Source organism: Hippocampus comes, unplaced genomic scaffold (genome assembly GCF_001891065.2).
Source record: "Hippocampus comes isolate QL1 unplaced genomic scaffold, H_comes_QL1_v1.1 scaffold7, whole genome shotgun sequence".
NCBI lineage: Eukaryota > Metazoa > Chordata > Actinopteri > Syngnathiformes > Syngnathidae > Hippocampus > Hippocampus comes.
The window spans coordinates 7024590-7050240 of record NW_017842060.1 but is presented as its reverse complement, the minus strand read 5'-3'; the positions used below and the strand labels follow the sequence as shown (position 1 = coordinate 7050240).

The 25651-nt window shown below is 41.9% G+C and overlaps 1 protein-coding gene across 1 annotated transcript in view; it reads left to right on the top strand.

The window, feature by feature from the left end:
• Positions 1-924: 924 nt before the first annotated feature.
• The window catches only part of LOC109511514 (alpha-1,6-mannosylglycoprotein 6-beta-N-acetylglucosaminyltransferase B-like), a 36655-nt gene continuing 11928 nt past the window's right edge, over positions 925-25651 (top strand). The window contains exons 1-3 of the mRNA XM_019862669.1: positions 925-1423; positions 6561-6673; positions 23431-23581. Coding sequence (XP_019718228.1) covers positions 1356-1423; positions 6561-6673; positions 23431-23581 — 332 coding nt within the window. The 5' untranslated portion in view covers positions 925-1355. The remainder of the gene's footprint in view (positions 1424-6560; positions 6674-23430; positions 23582-25651) is intronic.

Here is a 25651-nt window from a genome sequence, read left to right as displayed (position 1 = left end):
CCATGGTTCTCAAACTCTTCTTCTCAAAAAAAGAAAAAAGAAAAAAAAAGGGTGCCAAACATTTGCCTTTCGCCCATTGTTTATAGTGCAATTCAGACAATTTAACTCGACCATATTCATTTGCTATAATCAGTGTTAGCGTCGAGTGACAAGGCACAATGTTCATTGTTAATGGGAAAAACACGCTCACGTTTCTGGACTAACCTCCGTCTATTGTAATATAGATACTTGACAAACATTCATTGTGTTTAGGTGTGGTTCAGTTCCAAGTAGCCATTAAAGTGAACAGGATACATTATACATTTTGTATTATGATATAGATATATATATGTATATAATTATAAATAGTTTGGCTGACTTGCCTGGTTTTTAGATAAGCAACAGTCTGATTGTGAGTGCGGATCGTTTTCTGTTTTTCTGTGACCTGTGAGTGGCAACTATTTTAGGGTGCAGCCTGATTAGGACTAGCGCTATAGAAAATTCATGTGCAGTATAGGTATTACATGAATAAATATTATTTTGAGTTGCTTTTTCAACTATATACATGTATGAGATTGAACAGTGTAATGATTATGATGATGATTATTTTCTAGTGTTAGTTGTGGAGGTAGTAGTTGTACTACAGGTTCGTTTGTTGGTTCAATCCAGAGGTTTAATGCTGGAGCTGTCCAGTAACCCGGAAGTAAGGTGCACGCCGCAAAAAATAGCGTAGTCCTTCCAAAACAAGAGCTTATTCGTATCAGTGGTTTGCTTTTTTGTCTGCAGTTGTACGTGTTTCATAGAAGTATTAATATTCTATATTATGTAGTAACCATTCCCGTGGTTTACACCCCGCTATTTCACACGATTTGGCGTGACGCGTGTAAAGTTCTTGATTGTGAAATAATCGCCGGATAATTTGTGCATCCGTAGCGTAGCTTGACTCATGAAGTGAACAAATTGCCGTGAGCCACTGTGTGTCGGCACAAACGGGTGGGCTTCTGTGAGAAGTTAAAACCGGTTTGTCGATGCGCTACGTGGACTCGTCCACGGCTTTCGGCGCGCTGAGGTAGACGCTTGCCGACTCAATCCACCTTCTATGACGCCGTTTTCGTAAAGTCGCTAAAAGGTGGAAAGGCAACCTGCAGCGACATCGCCTCGGAGTCGGAGTAGCCAGACACCGCTGCAAAAAAAAAAAAAAAAAAAAGTTGACAGACACCTGGACACTCTGGATAAAACTTTCCACTTTTCCTTCAGGGAAATCCCGTCTTAAAATCTTTTCATTTCGTCGGTTGGAACGCTGACACAATGTTTGGTCAGCACATGCTACAAGCGGGGAGCTTCACGTCCAAGTCAGGGGTCGCTCGTTTTGGGAAATGATGACTGTCAGCACCGACGGCAAAATTATGGTCAGAAGATGGCTCGTGACGTTCAAGCCCTTCAGGTAAGCAGTTGCCTTCTTAAAATCCTGTTCTCCCCTCTCCTCGACGTTATTATTTAACTGGACACATGCTGTTCTTGTCATATTGGTGCGTTATGGATTCAAAGTGGCAATCCATGAATTAGACGGACCCCTTCAGAGCGGTTTACGTTAACAGGTACTTACAGGTGCAAGGTGGTTTCTTAGCTCAGCTTATTTCAATGAATCGTCAGCTTTATGAATGAGTACTCATCCTGGCTTGCAATAATTTATTTTACAATGGCTATAATTATATATTCATTGTTGTCAGTGCAATGGTTCTCAAACTTTTTATTTTATTTTTTTTTACAACAAATACCATCATCAGGACTAACATGAGTTAAAATATGGAAGCGTAGTAGGCTAAAACACTAATCAGAAATCAGTTTTTTATATTACTGTAATCCACTGTAACAGAACATTAACTCTGTGCTTAAATATAGGACAATAAAATAAAAGTAGATTTTACATAAGTTAAAATATTACCTAAGGGTTTGAAAAAGAATGTACTTTAAAGTTAAGTACACATGAATTGTACTTAACAAATGTACTGTAAAAAAAAAAGTTTGAACATTAAATTCTGAGATTCTGTCGCCTACCACAGGTGGTACTGTACCACACTTTAAAATCAACTGGTTGTCTTTCAATTAGGTTCTCAGAGGCCAATTTGAGGATCAGGTGTTTTGAGGAGCTCCTGCTCAGGCAAGAGACATTTCACAGTTTTGTTCATTTTCGCGCAATTTCCTCCCTTCATTTATGAATGAGAAGCACAACACTTTTTGGGAATGTCTGTGAGTCGAAAATCAAATCTGATAAAGGTAATCTAAATGTTGACAAAAGAGAAATGGATTTATGAAACCGACATTGTAGCCACATATTCAGGGGAGGACAACTCATTTTGACACAGCAACACCTCTCTCTGCACATTCACAGTTTCCTTTTTTTTCTGGAGTGAACTAAAACACATGCCTACCAGAGTTGTGTGCAGAGGCTATTCAAGAACCAATGGGTGGGTCATTTGTTGCCACCCCCGTTCAGCAGATGTTTCCCCCCTAGCACAAGGCTTGTAGTTGAGTCAAAACCATATTCTTTAGCACCCATGGAGCGAGTGGTGAAACAATCCCCTAACATTACACTTACTGCATGCATTGTTCGTGCCCAGAGACACACATGAGGGGCATTTTTTTCTTTTAACAAATAACTGCACTTGTCGTCAGAATATGTTACAGTTGGACAGCTGCTCGATTTTTGTTTGACATGTTAGATTTGCAGTTTAAGACCTGCTAAAGTGGATACTTTCCAAACATGACATAATGAACTGATTCTAAAAAAGCCATTTATATAAAACTTGCACATCTCAATGCTGTCTCAAGCCGTAGTTCTTTTTGCTACAATACCCAAAGAACTGCCAGAAGGCCGATTACCGGCGCCAGCAAAACTTTGCCTGAGAACGCCAACACCTCCTCCATAGCTGGCATGACTCGTCTACTTTCCAAATCATCCGCAGAGGCCAAATCAGGTAGGTGTATATATTTGAGGGAGCCAATTAGCCGATAGCGCATCTCCTCTCCTGATCCAATTAAAGGGAGCAGAGCATTTACTTTTAAGCATGTTAATTAAAGGCTCGTCAGTGCAGGAGGAGCAAGGTCTAATCCTCCCGCATCACCCACCTAACAGCCCTTTGCAAAACAGTTGAATAATAATCAAGGGGGATGACGATCTTTTCGGAGCAGCCCCTCTAGCCTCGCGCCGGCTAAATAGATTTTATGCCTCTTTACACTTCATATCGACCTCGATGTTGCTCTTCCCAACATACAAATGCACTGCATTGGAGATGCTCATGTAAACTAATGAGTTCACTTCTAAAACTTGGTGCCTTTAACTGTAATTAGTGATCATTTCAAACGGCAGTCTGTGGAAAATGAGCACTTTCAGGATCATGAATTTGGGACTCGGTTTTCTGGTATCCTGTATAACAATAAATGCCTAATCCCAACAGCAGGGGATTCCAAACTTTTTCATTTTAGCTCCGCATACAGAAAAAATTGAAGCACGAAAGAGCCACGTTAAATTTTTACATTTTTTTTTTTTTTGAAAAACCCTAAATTCAACCAAGAAAGCAATTATATATGTTTGTATTGTCGAGTTAATTTCATCAGCTTTCTGTTCAGGGTCTTAAGGCAAATAGTTGAGGATTTTTTCCCCAAGTTTTAGGGCTGGCCAACCGCCATCTATCTCACAAGGTAGATCCAACTCTGCTGCACTAAACAACAGCTGATTCCCATCTCCACATCCAGAACCCAAAAAATGAACAAACTGGAGTAAGTGACCATTTTTCAAACAGTTACTTGAGGATCATTAATGTGATGTCTTCATAAATCAGCCATTGAGCAATAAGTGGAAGAAACCATTTTTGCCTCTAAAATTGAATTGTCTTTATTTGCTCCAGTGGTTTGAAGATCAATTGTTAACCTTGTAATCAAAAATGGTTTATTTGTACCATTGACGATAGAGAAAGGTTCTACAGTATATAAACAAACGTATTAGTCATGATGGCCCCTATTTTTATGACATCCTTCCTTCTCACTCTGCCCACCTTCACCTTTTTTAACTAATCTTGCGGGCCGTGGCAAATGCCTTTTTTTTTGTCATGTCGTGGGCCGCTGAAAAATGGATGGCGAGTTGCAAATGGCCCCCGCGCCATACTTTGGACACCACTGCCCTACATGTATGAGTACAGCATCACTGGGGCTCATCCTGGGTTGATTGCCAGCCAATCACTGGGGACATGTAGACGAGCAACATTCACACTCGCATCCGCACCTATGGACACTGAAATCTGAAATCAACTCAACATGCATGTTTTGGAATGGCGGAGGTTCCCGGAGAGATCATGCAAACATCACAACAAAATGAATCAAACCCCGAACCTCAGACGGACCCATGAGGCAGACGTGTGCCCCACTTGCTCACTGTGCCGCCACACTTCTCCATCCAACAATCAATATAACGCTGTACAATATTTTATTTTCAGCGAAAATGAACACTTGCTTGAAGGATATTTTATGACTGGGCCTACCTTAGAATATCAAGCTCGTAAAAGCACGAGTCTTCTCCCTCATGTGTCATTCAGCGTCTTCTTCATCCCTTTGGGTGAGCCGGATCAGTAAGTTTTGTGACTTCATCGCCGTCATTGGGAATTTCTTCCTAACAAGCCACATTAATATCCACTGTTTCCGTTCCAAACGTTTGCATTTCCTCAACACTTGTCACCTCTGAGCGCTTATGAATCATTCATTCTTTTGTTGTGTCCATTCATTTATTCAATACAAAAGGTCGCTTGTGAAGGACTACCTCTAAATTATGAATGACACTCATTCTCTCTCATCCGCTGCTAAAATTAGTTGTGGAGTGAAATGCATTAATTGTCATGCATCCGTCAGCACTAAGTTCTTGCATTTATAAACAGTGGCTTTCCCCGTAAGTCACAAAAGCCGATTGCCGTTTTGACCACCAGGTGAAAATAAGACATTTTCCCCCTCTGCAGTTCGCCAAAGACTTTTTGGCATACTGAGACAACCCTTTGATCGTTGTCCTTTTGACAAGAGTAGCTTAACTGGGTCAGGATTTACACAGGCACAAAACACCTGCCTTTACTCTCTTTTAAGTCAAACATTCATCTCCCCGGGCTGTCTTAACAAGGGAGAATGCACACGCGGCTGTCTCAATTTCCCCCCCTCATGAGATTTTCTGAAACACACAAAAAAAAAAAATATATATATATATATATATATTTTTTTTGCACTAAAGCCAGGCAGTCTGTAGCCGTGTGTCACTAATAGATGTATTTTATGCAAAGCACAACAGCTGATGCTGCTGAGACTGCGTGAAGAGCCCATTACTGCCCTAGTTTTTAAGACTCCGTGGCCCCCTTTTACACTGCCTGTAAAAGACAACTTTTTCTCCATGCGTCGATGTTTATGCCGCCGACACAGAAAGAGGGGATGAAGTTTATTTTCCAGTTTTACTGCTGCAACAGAGACAAGATGCCACCTTCGTGCAAGGATGTGAAGTTTAGCACTTAATGTAAGATTTAAAAAAAAAATGTTTGGCCACGCTGTGATTTCGAATGAATATTGTAGGAATGATCAGTTGAAAATGTAAACACATCATGAATATTGACAAAAATATATATATCACATGATCAGTGACTTCATCTAGAGCAGGGGTGTCAAACTCATTTTTTGTCACTTGCCACTTCAGAGTTATTGCTTCCCTCGGAGGGCCGGTGCAAAATCTCAGCGTTATTTATTACCCATGACAATTTGACATTTCGGTATGGAATTCAGCAAGAATCATGATAGTTGACACACATGCTTTGCTCCCACGGGCCACATAAAATGACGTGGGGGCCAGATCTGGCCCCTGGGCCTTGGCTTTGACACCTGTGATCTTGATGAATATCATTATCAAGAATAACATAATTCAAGATAATTTGAGGAGGTTTGGATGATTCAGTACCCAAGGAGTAGCTTGGTTTCAAAAAAGTTAGCGAGCCCTCCAATAACCGAATATTTTGCCATTCACACCAGCAATATCATGCTAGAGAATCTCTATTTTGCCAACCAGAACCATGGTATCTGTTATAATAATTACGTCACAATCCGATATTGGAATATTTTGCCAATAAAGGAATGATGGGACGACATCACAATGTTTTGCAGCTGACATCACATTATGACATCACAATACTCATGAGACAAGGGGAGGAAAGCGACCTGTTTGACCTTTGCCTTTTTCTAAGCGCATGTGTTTAAAAAAGTGTAACTTGAGTGTTTTTCTCCTTGTCTGATTGTTATGGTTCTGCTTTTCACTTTTTCTACTAGGCTTGTCATGCCAATCGGTGCCTTGCCAACCTAACCTCAAAATAATTTGCCTGTTTTGTTTGCCTAGATTCTCCCAACTACAATTTACCTGCCTCGAAATGCCTTGCCTGGCTCCTTATTCTTACAAATGGCTTACGCCCCCCCCCCTTCCCACATAAGTTCCTTCTGTCTCACATGAAACTCACTTCACTCCTTTTAACACTTCCCTCCTTTCCTCGCACTTTTGTGTGTTGCAGGATATTCGTGGTGGGAATAGGCTTCTTCAGCCTGTGCTTTCTCATGACTTCTCTAGGGGGGCAATTCTCAGCCAAGAGACTGGGGGACTCCCCCTTCACCATCCGTACAGAAGGTACCGACATGAGCTTTCTCTGTGCACAAGTGCTTAAAATGCTCCCTGTCCTCTTTTGCTAGTGCCATACTCAACATGAATGTGATGTAGTATTACTGAAGAGCGGTACATGATCATGATTTTTAACCTCTCGACATTTTGTTTTAATTTCACGAAATCCAGTGAGACACAAAGGAAAAAAGAAATGTTGTGTGTTCTTATTGCTCTAATTGTGTGTCTGGTGAACTGTCGTGGCACCAAAACTGACTTGTGAGAGGCACTATGGCGCAACAGGGCATCCAGACTGCCAGGAGATAAAAAAAAAAAAAAGGAGAGGGAGAAGGCATGGAAGTTCGGTGAACTGAACGAATTTCATGATGGTGGCAATTATTTTTTTCCAATGGGAATAGTTTTAAAGTTAGAACTTGGAAGTCAACCAGTGTCACTGAACAAATTGTGCTCCACTTTTGGAGGTTCCACTGCGATGGACCCAGGAGATAGCAGACAGAGTGTGTGTGTGTGTGTTGTGTGTGTGTATGTGTGTGTATATATATATATATATATATATATGTAATTAAAAAAAAAAAAAAAGAATCTGCTCTGTTTATGTGTCTGTGTTTGAGAGATAATGGAACAGGAGGATTTGCTTTGGGATTACTGTGTTTGTAACAACTGTAGGTAATGCAAGTTTGTGTGAATTAAGGATAAGAATTCGGTGCACGTGCTCGATTAATCAACTACTTGTGCCGTGCAGCCTGAGAAGGAATTTGGAGCGAGCCCATTAAAATTGCATAACGTCCGTCAGTGCATCCCTAAAGGTTTTCACCATGTGTCGTGCCTGTCGATAATGCCCCGCATCATATATTGCAGGAAAGCGTGTTTTCCTTTGAGCGTGGAGGATGCTTTTTATGTGAATGCCCTGCCAGTTCAGCCTTTTTATGCCTGCCCCTGTGCAGATTGACCACGTGGGTTTTTGCGACTCCCTGCCCATTCAAAGCGTGTGCTGATCCGAGTTGGTGATGAGCTGGCAGGAAACGACTGTTAAAAAGGGGCGATGGCAGCAATGTGGGACAAGATTGAGACGGCGCAGGCCCATCTGCTTGTTGAAAAACAACTGGTCCTTTCATTAAGCCTTCGCTCACCACCCACAGGGGTCACTCCGTGTTTGTATGTCATGTTTGTCACGTCTTCCTTGTAATACAAAGGAGCTTACGTACTTTTCCAAACCGTTCTGCATTTTTTTTAATGCTAAGCGCCTTCATTTTACACCGATTTATGACTCATGTTTGCTTTTGGGATTTGCGCTAAGCTCAGAGGAGATGTCATTGTTTTCCCGTTGTATTTTATTTTCCCCACTGTTGTGTACATTCCAGATTAGGTGTCATCCTTTTAAAAAAATTGAGAGCTGTCTAGAAAGTTGCTTCTTAAACATTGTACCGGAAGACCTCTCTCCACTGGCTGCTTGTGCACTTGAGCGTCCCATTTAAAGATTTAATTTGTTTTCAAATCTCCAAATAGTCGCGCCCACACATCTCTTAGCTGCTCCATTCCAACACTCCTGGCCAGAGTCTCACGTCAGCTGACCTTGCTCTTTGCTAGTACAGAAGTCCAACTATCCAAATACATTTTAATTGCTATGTGCCCTATGAATAAATTTAGGTGAAGTTGACGAGACTCCTCTTGCTCTGGGTCAGCCTCACCATTCATACACACGGTTGACTGTGCCACTCGACGACTTCCGGCAGCCATGTTTCTCCGGGGATTCACACCGTGTAGTCATGGTAACGCAAACCTGTGCTCATGTTGGCACACCCTGCAGTCGAGGGACAATGGGAATCAGCAGCTGTTTAGGGACTGTGATAAGTCTCCTGTAAATTCTTTATTGTTGTGATCTTTAATCACGGTACTCAGATTTTATTGAAGGACTAATTTAAATTGTGGGAAAGTCCTCTAAGACATGTTTTCCACCTTCTACGCTTGAAATTTGGATAGAATAGTGCATTTCAGTTGCAACGATCTAATTTTCAGTGTGACCTGTCTGCTATATGTTAGCAGTATTTTGCAGCATTACCACCTTGTATGATGCTATGAGATATTTTGACTCGGGGGGGGTTAACCCTCTCTTCGCACAGTAAAACCTACATTTGTGTGGGGGCTTACCACCGAAATGTGAGCTGCTCTGCAAAGCCGAGCGCTTGTTTGAGTATTAGCTGAATCCCATTGCCACCTCTCACTTCCCTGGATTATCGGCTTCCATCTTCTGAAATCCCTGTCTCTCCTCACTAACTCTCAAACTCATCATAGGCTGTGATCTGACACGGGGTTCGGTGATGGTGGTTTGGGGAATGAGGTGCAAGTGTAAAACAGATTGCCAGCCTGAGTTTTTTGTGCACATCTCTGATGAAGAGAGAGAATTAGATTTCTCGGGGTCATATTTCTTCCAGAGTCCACAGATGAAAAGGAGTCGGCATAAAAGGTGCGCTTTTATCTCCGCATTAAAATGAATCCGGCACAAGGGAGACGTTAGCTTGATCAAAGGCTCTCCCTATGGAGCTTGTTCATACGATGGAGTCAGTTTATTATAATAACAAGAAGCCACGACAGTCCCTTTTAGCCTCAGCTTGACTCTTGCGACGCTGTTTGTTCTAGCTCTAAGACCGAAGGCATGATAACTCTCTGCCTCCCTGATGGGAAGGAGAATCTAATTTTATTCTCCCCTCTCGCTTATTCTTTCGTTTATTAATTTGGAACTCCGCAGGTCTAGTAGCCAACGGCTTTAGGATGCTGCTCTCATTTACAAAATGGGGAATAGATGGCCCAGAACTGAACATTGTGTTGGGAAATGTTGCCGTGCTTGGATCAGAATTGCTTTAAACTCTGTCCTGTAGTGTTTTAGTTCTTCACATTAGTCAGAGGAAGACTCATGCCTACGTTTTAAATTGGCACGAGTGCCCCAAAGCTTTGCTCATCTATGTCCTAAGAAGAGCCACACAATGAGCTTGCTCATTTACCAGCTGAAGATAGGTTGTCATTTACCTTCGCCAAGCATGTTGGCAAGAGTTTTGCCTTTGTTAGTTTGCCCTTGTTAGTTCATATTTTTTCAGATTTTTGTTTGGTTTGTTTTTTTGGTATAAACAGCACAGACAAAGACTGAAGGACAAAGTGGACCCGGCAATTTGGAGGCAGGACAATGGTGTATGAGTAAGGGACTGCTGAAAAGGTGGCACAAAATATGAAGTTCAAACGCAACTTAAGAGTTGTTGGAGGTATGCGCCGTCATATGGTTCGTTTTGCGCTGACTGACTTGCAAGTTCAAGCTAAGCTAAGCTAAGAGGGCTGTATGCTGGCAGTGAACTGAACTTGCGTCACAATTAGCACTTGAGCAAATAGTAAACAATTCTTCAAAAGAAGACTTGAAGCTGTTGAGCGCCATTCCCAGTTGATGTTTTCTGTCAAACTAAATAGAAATCAAAGAGAAATACACCTTCTGTACTTAAAACAGAAATAGCTTACCCTTTCAATCTGATAGCTTAATGCTAACGCTTATTCAGCAGAGATGAGCGCATCATCATCAGACACCGGCCCCCTCCCAAAAATCATGTAAACCGTGCTTGACATGGTAAAGCCAACAGCGGAGCATTGTCACATCTTTTTTCCGGTATTTGTTGGGGTACCTTTTAGGATTTGAAACAAAGAGTGTTTGATTGTTTCATGAAATCCCCTTGGGACTTGGAAGAGGGCCTTGGTATTATTTTTCTTTTCAAACACACATTTTTCTACATGTAACAATGACTGGAATCCTTTGCGTTCTTAACCACAGTCTTTCAACTTTGGCAGAGGTCCTGTCTCAACAGTGTGCCTTTTAGTTTGCTGTTTAGGTCACCCCCCTCCCCGAACATTGTCATGCAGTAAACCAGTCGAGCACATCGTGCTGCCCTAATCTGTAGCCTGCTTTCATGTGTGTGTGTGTGTCTATTTTTTTTCTCTCAAGCTGGCAGTTCATCTCCGTCACAAACTCCCTGCAGTGATGTTTCCTCCACATCACTTCATGTAGAACAAATGTGGCATGACAATCTTCTACACGTCGCTGGTGTAAGGTGCATCGCAAGTCACTGTGGGAGTACACTTTATCAGTGCACTCATAGCCCAGGGACCGTCTGTGTGTGCGCGCGCGTGTGTTCGCGTTCGTGCGTGTACGCGTGCTTCTGGATAACCCCACCCACCGAGGGCCGACATGCTAATGGGTTACTGTGTGTTGGCTTGCACTTGTTCTTTTCTGCTTGAATGGGAGCATGAAACATGAAGTGTGCTGTACGGAACATACAAAAAGACAAAATACAATCTTCTGCATATTTCACCCTTTGGCAACCAAATTGGGCTAGTAAAGATGGACCAGGCTGACTATAACCCAACCTTGTCACTTACACTTCAATTCAACTGCTCATCATAAATGTCGACGTCAGCTTTGGTCTATCTGCTGCTGAAAAGAAAGTGTTAATGAGTTTTAAACCGCTACACAAATGCCACTGAAATGAGCTGGACTCTTGAGTTTGTCTGCATTGAAACACACACACAAAAAAGGAAAAAAAAAACATGTTCCGCACTCCGCCGTGTTAATTGGCCCGCAAGCTACTGACTTGCGTATCTGGCAGATTTGTTGCTGATGATGACTGCAAATCCCACTGACAGCACTGCTAGAATCATTTTACAAGCATGACCTGCGTTGGTGGAGGAGTGGGAAAAAAAAAACAAAAAAACAGAGTTACGTTTATTTATTTATTTTTCATTAAAGACGGCATGGTGCTACTGAAGTGAAATGCTGTCAATCGCTAAGATTGAGTAGGATGCTTGTCATTTTTCTCTTTGTTTGGAAACACAGTTTATCATCCAAAATAGAAATGACAAATGGTGGGCGCTAAATTGCTGCTAGCACAAAATGAAGTTTGAAGTGATGGAATCGGAAGAGGCAAACAAACATAAATGAGTTACAGAAAATCGAGAGTGTAAAGAGTAAAACTAAAAGTTAAGTAACACTCCTCATGTACGTGGGAATTGGATCTGCATTATTTGCTCAACCCTAATAACATTATCTTTAAATTTGCCGAAAGGACACAAGAAAATGCAGTTGAAAGGAGTTTTGTTTTGTGATATGGCATGACTCCTTCTTGTGACGCTTTCCAAATTAGGATTTAAACGATTCGGAAGCTGCAAAATTGCATTGTTCATTAGACTGGCCCGATAATGTGTGTTTTTCTGATTTTGTAACAAAGTCATTGTATGCAGTTGTCTTTCAGACAGCATTTTTTTTTTTTAGGCTCTAAAATGCAAAGTTGTTCAAAGACCAATAGAGCATCGTTTCCCACTTTGCCTTTTTGAGGTTGGTCGAATCAATTATCACCCTGTGCTGTTGCTCAATAAATAAAAAAACGGAATAAAAGGCCAAGAGCGCACGGTCAATACGCCTGGCTTTGTAGTTGAAATCTAATTGAGCACATTTGTTCTTGTACGGCAGCTTTGATGTTTTGAAGGAGATAGAAGGGTAACTCGATGACTGCCAAAAGTCGCTCTGGTAAACCTCCCCACATTAACATAATCAGCCATGCCAAGACATTAGGAAGAGGTTGAGAGCGCTGGACAAATATTGAGGAGAAAATGGTGCTGACGTGAAGTTTTAGCATCGGGAAGGAGATAATGTTTTGAACAGTTGGTTTTGGCGGGAAACCAAACAGCTGTTGAGTGAGCCACTTTTACATCGGCACAAATGAAATATTGTGAAGCGCCGACTTGGTGATTAAACATGACAAAACAGATTGCTTTTTATGAACGCAGATTAAAACAAGCTCCGTTTTGACCCGTCAATGTCAGTGGCAGTTCTGCTAGGTGTGCGTGCCTCCGTGCGTGTGTGTGTCTCAGCAGTTTAAAGGCCACTTAGCACTGTGGAAAGCAACTGTTACTGTGGATTACCCTACAATGACTGTATGTCAGCCACTGCAACAATTCTCTTTTTCTTGATTCGACTGAATACGAATACCAGATACATAGGCAATTGTTTTGTGTCTGCCATTACTGTAGAGGTTTTGTTTGGAACCGTGCAAGAGATCTCAACTTGGGCTCAAAAAAACAATGATCATTTTTTGTTTTGTTTTTTTTTTTAAATTGTGTTACAAAACTGTCACTTCTCTGTGAGACTTCTGCGAGGCTTGAGTGTCTTGGTTTTAAAGATTATGGTTGACAATTATGAATGAAGTCTAATGAAAGCTTCCAGTCATCAATATCAAGCTATTGGGGATGGTGACTGTTGGAATCCACTGCAGTCACTACAAACTTAGCATTTCTAATTCAGTAATGGCTAATTTATCCGGCATGAATTTGACAATCATGCATTTATGAGACTCTTTTCGGTGTGCAAAAAAATGATTTTTTTGTCAAACCAGGACAATAGGTGCCTGTCATCACTGAGTTTTGTGTCTTTGCTCATTTTCAGAACAAAGTAACTCGGAGATATGTGCTGTGAAGTAGAAGTATATTTTGAAGGATGGATTTCATGGTATATGCAGGAAAACACAAATTAATCCCATTGCAAAAAAATTGTGGATTTACAAGGTTATATATCGTCCAACAATGACCAGTCCATACTGCTCCAGTACAACCTCACCATCCACATTTGTAATTGCCCCTCACAGCTTTGCACTACTTTAGCCAACTTTTAACTCCAGTACATATTAATGAGAAAGCTGACCCAATTTCGGAGTTGTCAGAGCCATTGTTCTGACCCAAGTCTCATTACGCGTGAATGAGAACTTTCTCCACAGCACATTATACGGTATTATGGTTATGTGATCTCTGAAGGTGACTGTTTAAGTATACTGTAATCTGCTGTCGAAATGACCTTCCCTCTATCGTCTCGCATGTCACTTGCTCATCGTCCGCTCTGCCGTAAACCGGTTATTTTCCCCGATCTAGATAAAGTCACACTTGCAGCTTGTCCTTCTGTCCTGCTGAAAACCACACGTTCGTACATTGATGGCATCATGACCGCTTGGGCAAAAAAAACCCAAAAAAAAAACCCTGCTCTAGTTTGTATTATTTGCAATGTCAACACAAATACAGCAGGGACAACCCCCAAAAAGTTTGGAGTTTGGAAGTGTAAAAACTCGAACTTATGATTCACTTCAAAATCTAAATCTGACTGGATGATGCAAACATACACGTGAAACAAAAACAAATGGATAAAAACCAGCTCATTTCTGTTCATCACAAGCATATTCGTATTGTTTTATCTTTCGTGAGTACGACAGACTTTTACAGCACTTAAAGCCACCGACCCGGAGAGGTGGATGGGACAAGTAACAGGGAGGGAAAGAAAGATGAAGAGATAAACGAATAAGACTGAGCATCTTCATGCCGCAGCATGCGGCAGAAATCAAAGACAAGTCTATTGAAGTGTGAAAGATGCAAAGTGAGCAGCCCTAAGTCATATTACAGCAACTCCCTTCCCCCCCTCCCCCAACCACTCTCGGTCTTTGTTTTCCCCACATGTGCCCTGAGAGACATTTTTACTTCCTCCATGGAGCATTTCCGGAAATAGCACCGTAGCTTTCTAAGCCAGCAGAACAATTTGGGATGAAGTGAATATCACGTCTGGCATTAACTGTGCCATCCAAGCCAAGTCACTGCCACGAACATGATTTATTCACTCTAACTCATGCTTGGATTTCTCACATCAGCCTTTAGTTACCCGTGATAGCCTAGGCTATATTACTGGAGTTGTTTGGAACACTATATTGCTCGGTTTGAACCGAAGGCCTTAATGCTAATTTCGGATTTTGGGGTGAAATCAATTTTTTTTTTTTTTGTGTGTGTAAGCATTCAAATTACATATTAATGCGGCTCGCGTCTGCCTGGTGTGTGAACCCATTGCGTCCCCAAAGTGACTCGCATGTGCAGAAGAAGAGACGACGTCACGCGCAACATCGTGTTTAGTTAATGTGGTCCAGTGAGTAGGTACCCTTTTGTTAAGAAAGAGAAACCTACTGAGTCACCAAAATAACTTGAAACGGAGATGAGAATTATGATCTTAGTTTTACCGTTTGGTGCCTTCTACCATCTTTGTTACTGATTTATAGCTTTATTGTTGTATATATGTTAGCTGCTCCATGTACAGCACTTTGTATGCAGCGATGGCTGCTTGAAAGTGCTCTACAAATACAGTTGAGTTGAGAATTTGCCAGAATGTATTGACAAGTCACAAAGCTACCGGGGGGAATGTCTTTTGGACAAAGACAAAAAAAAAAACTGGAGCTTTTTGGGAAGTCGCATGAGGTCTTTTTACTAACGCAAAAAATGAAGCATGCAAAGAAAAGAACACCGTACCTACAGTGACGCTTGGGGGCGGGGTCTGATATGTTCTGGGGAGCAGCTTCGCTCCATCAGGCTGTCTCGAAATCCCCATCAAGTCATTCCGAAGTGAAATGTGCTGCCCAGTGTCAGAAAGGTTTGTCTCTTCCAAAATCCAAAACACTGAGCTAACCCCACATGTTACGTTGGACAATTTCTGCAGAATTTTGTGTTACAGAAATACTTCCAATGCAGATAATACATTCAAAAGAAAAAAATAAACATCAAGGGTTTTTGTTGTTGTTGTTGTTGGTGTTTGTTTTTACTGAGGGAACCACCTGCCCCCCCAGCGGCTTTAGTTCACTGCTATGCCCATCGATTTTTCTAGTTCTGTCTAACGGAATTCAAATCAGCTGCTACAGCAAAGTCAATGGTTATTGTTGTTTCTGGACTGCTCCCGCAATGTAATGTATCAACACTATTGTGAATATAATACATTTCAAACTAAAAAAGCAGTACTGTAAGTTTCCCACATTTAGCTTTGCTGCTTTTTGTGCTTTTATTTCAGTCACACTACCCTGGAAAACAACAATGGAAGCTGTGACAAGAGTGCAAACAGCTGGTATTTTGTCAGCACCAAGAGTAGATGACAATGTCAGAAGTGATTGCAAAGAAAATAAGAGAGAACTCGGTTTAAAGCACCAACAATATTGTTTTTTTTTTTTTTTTTTACCAATATAAAAGCAAAGGAACCACCGGGATGCCAATCTAAATGGAGATGCGTGTGTGCCCAAATCTCAAATGCACACTGCTCTCACCATCCAGTCGCTCGAAATTCAGCTTCTCGGCATCCCTCGTTTTCCCCTCCACTCATCAATTGTCTTCCATCTGCTGCACAGAGTAAACACTTCACTCGCATGTCACACCCTCTAGTGCGTCCGACAATCTTACGACCATTGTTATCATCGCAACAGCTTTGCTACAAGCCACCTGTCAAACATCTGCTGATGTCGAGAAGCTGTGGATGAGTACAAAGTTCAAATCTTCACTGCATGTCCACAAGGAAAAGAAAAAAAATATCTTAGACTTAATATTAATATTAACATAGAATCCTTCTTGTCCGTGGCTGATGCACAACACCAGATGGAAAATGACTGGCTCAGCAATTCGGTAGCGTCGTACTGTAAACAGAAAGCTTCTGAAACTCGCTATGGAGCAATTGAAGCACCGTGGAGGAGAACCCCCAAACGTGAACGCTCACAGCGAATACAGCAAAGCCTCTTTGACATTCTCTGATTGAAAATCATCGATATGATCTTGATGCAGATACCGTTCCAAAGCAAAGTGAAGAGCAGGAGATGGCAACTGCTGCCGTTGATACATTCCGACAACCTTTCCTTAAGAGCAGGGAGCATACAACAACACACAAAGTAAAAAAATATTACATTTTGTGTGTGTGTGTGTGTGTGTGTGTTTATATTCATATTCTTTGAACATAGAAGGACACAAGTCCAATACTTGCCACTGTCTTGTAACTGATCAATATTTCACAAGAACACCATGCTCAGCACAAGGGAATTGATAAATAATTCACCGTAGCGTGGGATTGAATGAGCATGTGCATTGTATTGCAGGTGCATGTCAATCACAGCAGATAAAATACACCAGGAGTCCACTGTCTGTTTTCCCAACAATAACAAATGTCATTTTGTCTTGGCAGTGGCGCCACAAATACCGTCATCAACCGCATGAGCGGGTGTGCCTGAGCTCTGAAGTGCGCCACAGAGGGGGAAAAAAAAGACACAAAACCACATATAACGTGTGGGTTTCGCCCAAGTTCCCTTACAGAGGGCAAAGCTCGGACAGATGAGAATTCATTTGTACCTCAGACCAACACTCGGGACGGGTGGCAGGAATGAGTGCAAGATTAGATGAAGATTCTGAAGGAATTTCATGCTCACATCAGTTTGACTGGAAATGGAGACAAAGCATGATAACAACTGATTGAATGCATGGATTGAATTCCGGTGAGCTGATGGAGCTTTTGGTCAATCGTTATTATTCATTTGGATTGGAGTGTCTTGGACAAAGTGTGTTGTCGTAAGCATGAATGATAAATGGAGTTGCCAGATGCAGGAAATATGTTCACATTGAAGGGAACATTTGGACTCTGACATTATCTGCAGTAGATCTGAGGACAATCAGTATTGCAGCAAGGAGACAAAAAAAAAATAAAACATGCAAAACACTGCCATTGATTAAACATGCACTGCAACAGACATTGCTTCTATTTCGTGATCACAATAAATACGAAAATGGCTTTCAGGGCTAATGTGATATTTTAAACGTACACACGGTTGGCCATTTAAAATCCTTTTATTTGAAGCAGATTGTCCGTCCTTCAGCTCCCTTCCTCTTGCAATCCAATTTCATTGATTGATAAAAGGCATTCTGCTGAACATAAGAAAATACTGCACATGGAATCGTTAACGCGAAATAACACCCGGACGAAAGGGAGGGATTTGGGGTTGCCATGGTAACGACCGATGCTATTCTTATTCAAATGTCCTTTAGAACAAAGACCTCCATTAGCTTCAACGATACAAAAGGGAGTGAACTTTTTTTTTTCTGGAAACAGCCCAAGTTGTCAGCGCTAACTGTGCATTGATGCGGTCTTTGATGTAAGGTGGCCCCCAGCAGCTCCGCTTCTGTCAGCGTCATTGTGGCGAGAAGCGCTAAGTCGAAAGACGTCAACCTCACTAGATGGTGGACATGCTAATGAGGGTCAAGGCTCGTGTCCGTCAGGCCTGTCGGCTTGGCTCAAGAGGGTGTGTGGTGTGCATAAATAGGAGCAGCTTGCCAACAGTCAGGAGGGCATTGTTCATACATTTCTGGATTGCGTGCGTTTGCAAACGTCCATCTGCATTTCCCTCCTCCTCTCTAAAGCTGGACTTCTACTGTGTTTGTTTTGTCGATCCCCGCTCCGGCCTTCCTGTGTCGAATTTGTATGTTCTCCCCATGCCTGCGTGGGTTTTCTCCGGGTCCTCCGGTTTCCTCCCACATTCCAAAAACATGCATGGCAGGCTGATTGAACACTCCAAATTGTCCCTAGGTGTGAGTGTGAGCGCGGATGGTTGTTCGTCTCTGTGTGCCCTGCGATTGGCTGGCAACCGGTTCAGGGTGTCCCCCGCCTACTGCCCGAAGACAGCTGGGATAGGCTCCAGCTCCCCCCGCGACCCTTGTGAGGATAAAGCAGTTCAGAAAATGGATGGAGGTTTAATAAGAAACCAGGCACCAAGTTTACAAATACATAAAATGGTTTGGACCCGAAAAAGGGATCTATGGGCGTCGAAGATCCCCTAAATTCTAAGCTAAAAATACTGAATTAAGAACTGAAAATAGGATGCTGCAATAGCAAACTATGGATGTAATCATGACGAACCGGTCACCATTTTATCACTGATCCTTCCCTTGTGATTGGTCTTTGATATCGTCTATTAGAGCCCCGCGTGTGTCTTTCACCGAGTGCAGGCGTTAATGGTGACATTTTCATTTGCCTGAAACCATTTGTGCAGCAAATAAAGTAAAAAAAAAAAAAATTAAAAAAAAGAGGAACATAGTCGCCCACTCCTGCTGTTCTTTAGCTAATGAACAGTGGAGCTCCTGCGCCATCATAATTAAAGCGAATGCAATTTGTGGTAATTGTGTTGGTGTGCAGATGAGATGCGTTGCTGTGGAGATTGCAGTGGCGGTCGGGCCATTAAGTCTCTGCGTGCCGCGAGAAGAGTTGTTCTTAGGATTGTCTTGGTTCAATCCATGTAAAGAAGACACATGAGAGGTGTGTGCCCTTGACAGGGTTCCCTCACTATATCTCGGTTCATCGTTGGCACCGTCGCGATGTTTCGGATTTGTTTGTGGAATGTTGTCTGTGTGCTGCGGAAATTCCTGCTGTAATTGTGTAAACTGTCATTTTTATGAGTTGACGATATACACCTTTCCACCTTGACATAACACAAACGTGAAGGTGTCAAAAGCTTATGGGATTTTAACACGGGTAAAACACACCCTTCAATGTTATTTGACCAAAGCAGAATGATCAAGAAAATTGGCTGAATGGCTTGATGGCTCGTGCCTTCTTCTTGCATAACAGTTGAATATGTGAAGTGTCTGTTGAAAAGATGTTGCGTGATGCGATGATGTTGTTTCAGAAATCAAACTTGTGAAAGATCAGATGATGACTTGATTCTTCGATAATGAATTGACTTCTTTCATCGGGCTAATAGCACCGTGGTGCTCCTCTGACGTTGAACTTTATAGCTTGATGTGGAGCTGACGTTAGCTAGCAGGCTCGGGCTTATGTTTTGCTAGATTGAATTAATGACGAGCCAACCAAACATCACCCAGCTATGAAAATGTGTGCCACAAACCTCGTGATTGAGATTTGGTTCCGAGTCTGTCCCTTTAGAAGTGCCAGTCTTTCAATCTTGTCTGTGTCACTATTTTACGAACATACAAACTCGATTTCTGAAAAGTAGAGCCATAGTTGCCGGTGAACTTTTCAGCCGCTTATTGAATGCCAGGAGACCAGTAAAAGACTTGTACAGGCGCTGCTCTTGGCCACAGCTCACATCCAGATACTTGTAGGCAGACGCGCTGACGCCAAGACTAGCCTCTTAAAGGCACATAACACAAAAATGTGCAGTATTTTCTCTGACTGCAATTTTTGTCGTTCAAATACATTTACAGTCTGTTCTAGAATGTTTCCCGCATGATGCACGGGGCTGCAATGACTATTCTCAGAGCTGTCAATGAATAATGGGAATCGAGAAAGGTCTTTAGCTGATGTACAGCCGCCTCCTCTGTTTCACAGCTGGAAGTTGCAAAGACAAAATGACGTCGCTCGGCGGTTAATTTGGAGGCGTCGACTCCTGTCGAGCAGGCGGTCCTGTCAGTATTCATCACCTCTCAAACGGCTTTCATGTCGCATGAATATGCAAAAACGCCCGCGGCCGATCAAAACACCATGCTGTTGGGGTATGTGTGTGGGTGTGTATGCATGCGCACCAGGTAAGAGTCAGTCACCCACAGGTTGACGCTCCGAGCTTCCAAATGTTTGGATGTTTGCTTCAAGAAGATTCATCTCTTTTTTTTTTTTTTTTCAAAGATTGTGCAATGTGCTGCGACAGTGGAAGCTTTTTTTCAAAGTCCCGCATCACTCATCTGTCACTTAGATTTATTATTTTTTTTCCTCCTCCTTAAATTTCATGTTTCAAAATATTTTAGGGCACTGCGTAGCATTTGATGACTATTTTTAAACTGTAAAGGCAATTCAGTACCCTTGGCGAATCTAAAAATAAACACCTCTGAAAAGGATTTAGTGTTTCAACAGTATTTGTTTTACTTTGCACTTTCTGTCACCTCTGCCCCTTTTTACTGCTTTGCTATCATATACCGGGGTGTGTGTGTGTGTAATATATATATAAAAAATGAGATGCGATTTATGATTTATAAGGTGAGTGGCATTGGTTAAATTGAAATCCTCCTGCTGCTCCCAATGGACGTGCACTATATATATATATATATATTTTTTTTTTTTTATGAACGCACATTATGGAGCATACACAGCCTTGAATTTGTGAGGAAGGACACACACTGTACTCGAAACTAGCAATGGGCATTTCACTACATGATCTTAATTGACTGTATAGGAAAATTAACAATCCACTAAATTCGGTGCTTGAACCACAACACCATCAGCGCCTCTCTGCCTGATTTCTGTGTTAATTTTGCACAGCAGACAATCCTAAATGCATATTTCTTTGCATCGTGGCCTTCCTTTGGATAGACTTCATGCCCCAATTAGTCACCTCGTGAATCATCCTTTTAAGAAAAATTAAGAGCTCCTTAAAACGGATGCCCATCGCCCCCCCCCCCATCAGTTAAGATCATGTGTCGTACCTGCACAGTCAACGCTGCCTCTTCCCAGGAAGAAGGACAAAGCCCTGACACCAATAGCATCTTATCTTCAAATATTTAATCCCCCCATAACACAGTATATGCCATTAATCACATGTCTTCATGTACACAATGAGAAAACCATGTTTTATAAAAGACGGTATTCTGTGGTTAGATCATTTAACGCAAAAACCACCTTCGCTCTAGAATCATCAATCTTCTTAGCTACCACACTAACCTAAGTGACGCATGATGTGACATCACACACGGGCAAATAAATATGCACACCAACCCTTTACACAAACGATAATTAGTCACCGAATTAACCTTCTCAAATTTAGAAACAATGATGAATAAGGATGAACTCAATCCTGGGATCTGAGAAAAGCCCATGCCAGTGGAATAACGTCGGTAGCGGCAAAGTTATGCGCTCCATTTTGGCTCAGTTGCTTTGGGACAATGTGGTCAACATTTCAATCAACACAATCAATTCAATTATCAATTCATCTCTTTTGCCCATCCCAACTTTCACACGCGCACTCAGTACTTGCATCAAATCCAAGTCTTTTCCTTTTGTTGCTCCGTTGTCTATTTTTGATCGGCTCCGACAAAGGGTGTTTTCAAGTTTGCGACAAACATATTTGCTTCAGGGTTGGATCGTAATTTTTATTTTTTTTTTGGGGGGGGGTGGTTGTTTAGTCCTGCTCTGTTATTTCCACAAGGTCAAGCAGACATAAATGCAGAAAAGCAAATGGACTTGATAATGGTTTGCCTTGCAGCCAATAATATTATTAATAATAAAAATAACATCTTCCATTTCCAGAGTGTCTTTCAGAGGACCCAAGGATAATGTTGATACTCCCATTCTGTTGACTTTGCGAACTAAGAATGATGCAGACGGTAACATGCGCGTATATCAACAGCCCTTCTCACTTGAATCGCCCATTCCGACACACTAAAAGTGTCCCGTTCACGCATTACAGGCCTCCAGAGCGATGCAATGTGCAGAGGCTCTCAATAATCAATCCAACATGGTGGAGAAAACAGGCCACTGCATAGCTGCATCTTTGTGTGTGCATGCAGGCAGACTTATTTGAATCCAGGCAAACAAGGACATACGATAGAATGCCAGCAGCTCGCAACCCCTAAATATTCTACATTTTCTACAAACTAGCAGATTGGTCCCCGATTGAAATGCAAACACCTCACAGTGCTGCTTTAATTAAATATTTGATTAATTGGTGTGAAGTGGGACATCAAAACCTTCCATCTAATTTCATTTTTTTTCCCCAATCATTTTCTGCTGGTTAAAGGTGACATTCTAGCAAAATTAGAACTGCAGGGGGAAAATCTTTTATTGATGCGTGCATCCATTAAGAAAAGCAATTTTAACACGGAAATGTTCATGATGAACCGCCACATACGGTATGTGATTATTATTATTATTATTGCAACTGAAGGCAAAAAAAAAAAGTACGACCAATAAATCTCTCAAGCTCTGGATGATCACGCCCACTCAAAATGCCTCACCCTAAATATTTGTTACAAGAGCTCACTTTTAATTGGTTCCGCGTTTTGTGAATCTGTGCCACTTAAGTTTCCTGTCAGCGTCTCCGTAAAGAATATGCAGGCCTTGATTTGACATGATTTATTAGCATAAATCAAAATTTTATGTTGGGGTCCTGCAACCTGTTGAGAGTGACTCGGGAATCAGATTTTAAGCACAATTGCTGCCTAGTCGTACGAGACGTGTCTAAAAGGTTTGAGGACTAATGTCACAACGCCAAACTGTTTTTTAAATGATCAACAAGAAAATCTACAAAGAGAGTTTTTTTTTTTTTTTTTTTTAAGGTTCCATTACAAAAGGTGCTCAGTTGGTGTCGGCAGCTTTTCCGTTCTCACCAATTATGGCTTAGATGATAGCCCCACTGACCTTGAACCATTGCCACAATGCAACTGTACTAAAGCGGATTTTCAACACCATTTTTTTTTTTTCATCCCATGCTGTCTTCCAAACACTACTTGTGCCAAGACTCCACTCTTCAATCCCAGGAACCAGAGCATTTATCCCAGTATGCCCCCATAACTACATAGAAGGCCCCTCCGCAGACTCAATAGAGTGCCCCCGCTGTGCAATGTGAGGTGATGGATATAATTGGCTTTTGCACACAGAGCCTCCACATCATTAATTCCTGGCGCTTCATAACTCACACAAGCCTCATCTTTGTATCAAAGGAGAACTGGAAGCTCATATTCAGATATCACACTTGAGTGTGTGTGTGTGTGGTATGGACAATGGCCATTTGATGACATGTTATGACAATACAGCTGCGGGGCAGGATTCAGTTTTTGCTGCGGGCACAGGAAATGACAATTGTGGCTGTTAGATCGGCAAGGTTTACACCTCAAATAAGCAGGGGGCTCCGGTGTTGTCTTCTTTCCTTTTTAACCCACTTTTGCATCTTCACGGTTCTGTGTCTGCTCAGTGCTGGGAGGTGTGGAGTCACGCGGTGTGCTGCGGAAGATCAGTGACATGCTGGAGGTGATTCTGAAGCGAATGGATGGTCTCACCAAGCTGGACAACGCCACCGCTGCCGATACACGACGCCTTGAGGAGCTCATTTCTGCAATCAACAAGTAGGCCCCCCGGCGCCCTTCCCGTTTCGTAGCAACGATTTTGAATGAGGCAATCAGACGTCATGCCGATTCTTTTCTTTGATGACATGAATGGTCATAATCATAGCAACTGAACCCCAAATTTTCAAAATGAGGTTTCTTGTCTCAACCTAGTACATGAAACATGGCATCTAGAAATGACAATAATGTAAAAAATAAAATGGAGAATGCAACCTTTTTTCCATCTTCTGTTAGGAATCTCATTTCCTCCTTGAAAGCCAAGAACGTTTCACATTTACATCATTCACTTTAAATAAACGCTTCCCAGATTGGAATATGGATAGAATCAAAAGTGATCAAGAGACAGGCAAGATTTAAAAACTCAATTCATACTAAAAAAAAAAGCAACTGACTGCCTGCTGTTATTTTTTAAAATCTTTTTAGAGGAACGCTGTCTACGTCAAAGAAATTGTTCCAGCTCTGGATAAACACTTCTACAGCACCAAGACTCAGGGAGGGGGTGGAAAAAAAATTAATAATTGTCCCACCCATACTCAAAAAAGGTTAAAGCCAAGAGGACAACAATTACCGGGCAGTGATCATAACTTGAAAAGTTTTTAAATCACTAGAAAAGCTCATGATAGGGAAGCTTCATATCAGTGTGCAACCAGTGCTTGAAGACTATTTTGCCTATCCCAAAACTCACAGCACAAAGTGAAACCATAGCAACGGTAATGCACCTCACCTCAAAGCACCTCGAAAACCTGGCTGGATTTCGCACTGCTTTTAATCTCATCTGGCCACACATTCTTTTCAAGACATCCATTCAGTTAAACGTTAACCCTTTTTTAATCCGGTGGTAGCACCGCAGGGGTGCGCCAGTTTATCTTTTCTGTGCGCCAGTATGTGTGTGTGTGTGTGTGTGTGTGTGTGTGTGTGTGTGTGTGTGTGTGTGTGTGTGTGTGTGTGTGTGAGAGAGCTGGGGCTTACAGCAGTTGCCGCATAAGTGTTTTACACTTCTCATGACCATTCTTTAACGTGCATCAGTCATTGTGGCTCTCCTTTCCCATATGCCAGGGCACTGCAGTAAGTATAATGTGAAAAAAAAAGAAAACAATACTACATGATCCCATCTTCCTTTACTTCCTGGATTTTTTTTTTTTTAATTTATATGTATGTATTTATTTTTGGGGTGCTTGAGTTTCTTAAGTGTCACTTAATTCCACACACTCTTTCTCATTTAAACCGCCTAAACCCTTTGCATGAGTACCCATGTGTGACAAGCTGACACAGTCTTTTACCTTGTTAAGTTTTCAGCTTCACATCGGCACCGAGGCACTAGAACGGAAGAATGGAGCAATTAATATAGTCTGGCGTCGGTGTTAACTGCAATCAACGTCTAGTAAAGGACTATTTAATGCGGAGGAAGCACAGTTGCTCTTAGACCATGGATGTGCAGACGTGTACTTATTGTCACTGTGTGCACACGGAAGTGTTATAAGGAATCAATATGCAGTTTTTGTCTTGCCCAATGTTGTGTGTCTGTCCTCCTTTTAAATAGGGTGAATAAATACTGCTTCTCGCCACATCAGGTTACAGCTCGGATGAATACATTTGAGTTTGTATTGACAGCAGGTAGTCTGAAAGGTTTTTTTTTTTGGTGTCATTAGAAGTGACAAGAATGCCCATTCACCGGAACATCGTCAAGGAGAAGTCAACCCAGGTAACGACCGATCACGGCTCACCTGTTTTCTCAAGCTGAGCCACGATTGGTCGTTCCCTGAGCAACTCTCATGTCATTTTCAGTCAACAGCAACTGGCAAAATGGCCGCCCACTGAGATGGACAAAAGCGGGTGGATTTTACCGCTAAATTATATGCCACAAAAAGCAATAATTCATCAGAACACCATGTTTTGACAAGTGAGGCTGCATAGAACATATTATTGTAAGAGAAATTTTTGGGTTGACGTTCCCTTTAAAGTTCTATGTTGACCCCCACTTTTTTTTTTGGGGGGGCGGGGTATTTTGAAACAATTGTTCCTGCTGGGACTGTTATGGGTTCATGCATTATTAGGGGCCCACGCACTGCG